Source organism: Habropoda laboriosa, unplaced genomic scaffold (genome assembly GCF_001263275.1).
Source record: "Habropoda laboriosa isolate 0110345459 unplaced genomic scaffold, ASM126327v1 scaffold387, whole genome shotgun sequence".
NCBI lineage: Eukaryota > Metazoa > Arthropoda > Insecta > Hymenoptera > Apidae > Habropoda > Habropoda laboriosa.
In genome coordinates, this window is record NW_017100510.1 from 160,644 (window position 1) to 165,745 (window position 5,102).

The window sequence follows — 5,102 nt, forward strand, 5'->3', positions numbered from 1 at the left end:
CAACCACAAATGTTATGTATATAAATTTTGATAAAATTCCAGTTTCTAAAGACATTTTAATATTTTATTTTATTAATATTTATTTACATTAGTTTAGCAATACAATATTTCTGAATTATGGAACATTGAAGAATCATTGTGTATATTCAAATTTTTTAAACACATTATTACAATTATATTGCATTTATTCTAAAGATTACTTAATAAATGTCATTTTTCATAATATACATAGTAAATCTTTGACGTTTAAACTGTCCTAATTTAAATAAAATTTTGATGAAATAAGTTACAATTATTAAAGAAAATATATTTCATCATTTTTAATTATATACTCTGTTTCTTTTCTAGGTTATGCCACGCAGAACCACTATCACGCTGCGATAGCAACTTTAGTTGCGGTCATTATTTTGTGTGAATTGTATACATTCTAGTGCATACAGGTTGTTTAATTAGTGATTAGTACGTGTTTCTATTTTCCAAACATCATATTCATTCGTAAGTTTATTTTTTACTTTTACATTACATTTTCAATTCAAATTATGATTCAATGCTAATTTATACTTTTACATATTGCTTTCATACATCATATACGCTTACATTTAATATGTTTCTAAGATTGTACCTAGAATTGTAATTTGAGATAAACATTATTTAAATCTATATATCACAAATTCTTTTTTGTATTTGACATTACTTGCTATTTTTTATAAAAAAAAAGTAATTTTAAATTAAACAAATTTTTTGTTTATTTTTCATTAAACTTTGTATTAAAGATAAATTTTTATTGAAACAATATTTTAATATCGTGTTAGTGTAATTAAATTTTATTTAATTGTAAATTAATGTAAACTAAATTAATTTTTTTTTCCTTGATAATTTTTTAATATACATTCATACAAATACAATAGGGAACGAGTTCATGCCATAAAATAAATATCACCTATGTCAACTGGTATATAAATGTTGACACGTGGGATCTAGTATTCGGGTATTTTCGACTATTGTCGTAGCAATAATAACCAAAATTAGTACTCGCATAAAATCATTTGCATTCCTCAAAAACATGTTGTGAATTATATTTGTTTATCTACTATTATAAAACTTTAAATACCCACGGCGCAGATGTAAGAGTTTGAAGAATTGTCATACGACGGGTATGTATTAAATATGTCTTCCATTTGATCGAACTTTGTACTTACTGAGTTATTCTGTTTCAGTCTTTCGTTTAACGCGACACTATAGTTTCAAAAAATGTATAATACAAGTGGTTTTATTTTCTAATAATTATATTTATGATCGCTAAAATATTAACGAAGTATTTGCTATAGTTCCTAGTTTCTGTGGCACAAATTTCCTTTAGCTTTTGCGTGTGAATTGAATTATTGCTGTTTTCTTTTTCGTGATAGTCAACGTATACATACATTTATCATGATTCATTATATAAGAAGTCATGACCTTTTTAATTTACATAATTTTTTAAATTTGTACTATATTTAGTTATTTTTGCGACGTTCGGCGAATTAGTTAACTTCAATTTTCTAAACCTTGTAAATATAGACATTGTCTTGTTATAACTTTTTTCATTCAAAATTGTGTACATTTTTATTAACATATAATATTATTCATTAATTTTTGTATTTTTCTAACATGCTATTAACATGTTGTTGTTTAAATTATAATATTTATCTTTTTTTAATGATTTTGTTTTTTAGAAATTAGTAATTAGAGAACTTTCCTCAACATGTCGCAGTACGAGGATGTTATTGTGGAAGACAAAAGAAATGATGAAAATGTTGTACCTGAATCTGAGATTCGGCATAGAATTCCATGGAGTGAACGTGTATTATTAAATAGTGAAATTCCAGGATTACATGAAGTTAAGGAATTATTGGAAGATGATGATGCAAGTTGTTTAGCAGAAGAAGAAGATGGAGTTGGTTGTCCATTGCCTTCAACTCCTGAAGATGATCATCTCTTGGATTGTGAGGTATATGATCATAATTTCAATCATTAATAATATTTCTTTTATTTTATTTTTAAGTTTCATCTACATATATCAACAATAAAATGATTGTATGACATGTTTCAATGTTTGGTACTATAGATGACAGAAGTATTAAAAGCTGGTGTGTTAAGTGATGAAATTGATTTGGGTGCATTAGCACATAATGCTGCAGAGCAAGCAGAAGAATTTGTTCGTAAGGTACGTAAATGTACTCTCATACTAAATATGTTTTAACTGGTAAATGTATTATAAATTAAAAAATTCTATTTCATCTAAAATATTATATAAAGGTGTGGGAAGCATCATGGAAGCAATGCCACTTTAGAAACCTGCCAAAATGGCTACAGGACAATGATTTCTTACATGCTGGACACAGACCCCCTTTACCATCATTTTATGCCTGTTTTAAAAGTATATTTCGAATTCATACAGAAACAGGAAATATTTGGACCCATTTACTTGGTAAGTTGTGTTATTTATCTAATGAAATTTTGTTACCTTTGTAGTCACATTTCATAAATTAATATATTTTATTATTTTTGTAGGATGTGTGGCATTTATTGGCATAGCTATATTTTTCATAACACAACCTCCTATAGAAATACAATTGGAAGAAAAATTGGTATTTGGTACCTTCTTTGCTGGTGCTATTATGTGTCTAGGAATGTCATTTGCCTTTCACACAGTACACTGCCACAGCGAATGTGTTGGAAAGTTGTTTTCAAAATTAGACTATTGTGGAATAGCTATGCTGATTATGGGTAGTTTTGTACCATGGCTTTACTATGGTTTCTACTGTGATTATCAACCCAAACTTATTTATTTGTCAGTGGTTGTAATACTTGGTGTAACGAGTATTGTTGTATCATTATGGGAAAAATTTGGTGAACCCAGTTACAGACCATTAAGAGCAGGTGTTTTTATGGGATTTGGTCTTAGTGGAGTAAGTGATACATGTGCTACATACATGTGCAAGAATTTTATTAGAAAATACAAAATAAATTCCGTTATTTGACACATTATTATATCAAACCATTATAATTTCGGCAGGTAGTACCAGCAGTTCATTATGCCATTGCAGAGGGTTGGTTTAAAGCAATTAGTCAAGCATCTCTTGGGTGGTTAATATTAATGGGATGTTTATATATATTAGGTGCATTGTTTTATGCATTAAGAGTACCTGAACGATTTTTCCCTGGCAAATTCGATATTTGGGTAAATATTTCGTATTTCTTTTCTCCTACGCAATTTATATAGTAATCAATTTTATGTACCATTAAATTATTGTGTTCTTTAGTTTCAGAGTCATCAAATCTTCCACGTGTTTGTAATCGCAGCCGCTTTTGTTCATTACCATGGAATAACAGAGATGGCTATGTATAGAATGACAATAGGAGATTGTACAAATCCGTCGCAGGTGATAGCTTTTTAATTGTGCAATCATGTTGTTGGATTTCACCTTATGTACCTTTATCAAGATTTAAAAGAATCCTAAATCTTTGTGTGTCAGTAGATCTGTACTACAAAAGAACTGCTGGAAACAATATCATGAAATTGAACAGCACAAGATTTTTCTTATAGTTCATCATAATTAAAAAAAATTAAAAATTAAATTTACAAAGATTTAATAAACATTCACAATAAAATGCATTATGTGATAATGAAAATTACTAATGACAAATTCAGAAGATTTAATTAAATAAAACCTTTTACACTTTCGTAAATCTGAATTTATCAGAATACAGTTAACTTTGTATTGAATAATAAGCTCAACGTTCAAAACGTTTGTCACATTTACCAAAAATTTCAGCAGTACAAAGTAATGAATAACATAACTATTTACACTTGTTGTTTCTTCCTTTATGTCAATAATTTATTTAAGTAATGCAATTTATTTATGTAGTAATTGTAATTTTATTGTACCTAAAACATATTTAATACTAAAATATCATTTCATTCACTGATAATGACTGATCTCTTGTTTCGTGCAGTTCTCTTACTTGTTAAAAACAAGTTAATAAAAAATGTAAAATACGAAACAGAGTACAGATGTATGGCAACGAACAAATGTTAATATGATTAAGATTTAGGAACTAATTGCAAATACAAATGATTTTATAGCATAAGCATTATAAAAGTTATAATATATTTTGAACACCGTTAATGCAATGAAAGCTATTTATTGTAATGATTGTGTGTGAACTATACAAATTCAACTTCTTTTGGATCACACTTGCAACAGAAAGTAACACTGATATTTTCCAGTGTATATCTTTAAAATTTATGTATCACTATTACTACGTATTAACTTTCTGCTTCCTACGTTTACTGTAAGATTTCTATTTTTCAATAAGTGTAAAATAATCTTGAATTTTCATGATTTTTTATTAAATAGTCACAATCTTTTTTTTTTTTCTTCATATAGATCCATGTTTGTTGTAAAATACACATTTCATTGCAGCTCTGTTGATTTTTAGTATAAAAGATGTTGAACACTTCTGTTATTATTATAGGGTTTAATATTTATATACAGAGATATTGTTGAACTTTTTACATAAATAATTCTTAATATTGGTAAATTAATAAAGAAGGAAATTATGAATTTCATATGTAAAAACACAATTATCCTACTTTATGTAATTTCCTAAAATATATTTTTCTAAACAAATATTGTGTATCATTTGTGGACTACTTAAATGTACTAAAAATATCTTTATCCAACATAATAAATGGTAATCAGGATATTTAAAACTAAAGATAGGATTCAAAAGTAGCTAACTTGAATTACAAAAGAAAGTTGTTTCAAACATACAACATATCTAGTTCTTGTCATTGTAATTGAATGCAAAAAGTTGATAAATGACTTTGTTTCAGTAACATATATAATTTAACTTTATTATCAAAGTAAATATCTCTATTGAATAGTAAAAAGTTGTGATTTGTTAGTTTCTTTATTTATGTTCAACAAGAATCATTTCAATTATTTTATCTTTCATCTATAACTAGTTAAATTTAAAAACTATTCCGATGATTTCCTATGTTTTGTATAAAATAATGTTTACATGAAATACTTGTAAATTTGTACAAACGTATTAAG

General features: G+C 26.6%; 2 protein-coding genes across 3 annotated transcripts in view; one reads left to right on the forward strand and one right to left on the reverse strand.

Annotated features, from left to right (window-relative positions):
• Positions 1-55, reverse strand: part of LOC108576301 (GDP-fucose transporter 1) — a 1,197-nt gene extending 1,142 nt beyond the window's left edge. Inside the window, exon 1 of the mRNA XM_017939262.1 lies at positions 5-55. Coding sequence (XP_017794751.1) covers positions 5-55 — 51 coding nt within the window. The remainder of the gene's footprint in view (positions 1-4) is intronic.
• A 310-nt stretch (positions 56-365) lies between these two features.
• On the forward strand, positions 366-3,563 carry LOC108576323 (adiponectin receptor protein). Of its 2 annotated transcripts, none has more exons than XM_017939287.1 (7): positions 366-495; positions 1,713-1,987; positions 2,105-2,203; positions 2,296-2,467; positions 2,551-2,948; positions 3,056-3,220; positions 3,303-3,563. In XM_017939287.1, the coding sequence occupies exons 2-7, from the start codon at positions 1,742-1,744 to the stop codon at positions 3,435-3,437; spliced, it is 1,215 nt and encodes a 404-aa protein (XP_017794776.1). In that variant the 5' UTR covers positions 366-495; positions 1,713-1,741; the 3' UTR covers positions 3,438-3,563. The 2 variants fall into 2 exon arrangements, with proteins under 2 accessions (XP_017794776.1, XP_017794775.1); XM_017939286.1 differs by lacking the exon at positions 366-495 and adding an exon at positions 922-1,154.
• Positions 3,564-5,102: the final 1,539 nt, after the last annotated feature.

Bases quoted from the DNA above. Each gene is read 5' to 3' on its own strand.
- LOC108576323 (XM_017939287.1), top strand. From the start codon at position 1,742: ATGTCGCAGTACGAGGATGTTATTGTGGAAGACAAAAGAAATGATGAA. The intron at 2,468-2,550 runs GTAAGTTGTGTT...TTATTTTTGTAG, and splicing joins TATTTGGACCCATTTACTTG to GATGTGTGGCATTTATTGGC. The intron at 2,949-3,055 runs GTAAGTGATACA...TAATTTCGGCAG, and splicing joins TGGGATTTGGTCTTAGTGGA to GTAGTACCAGCAGTTCATTA.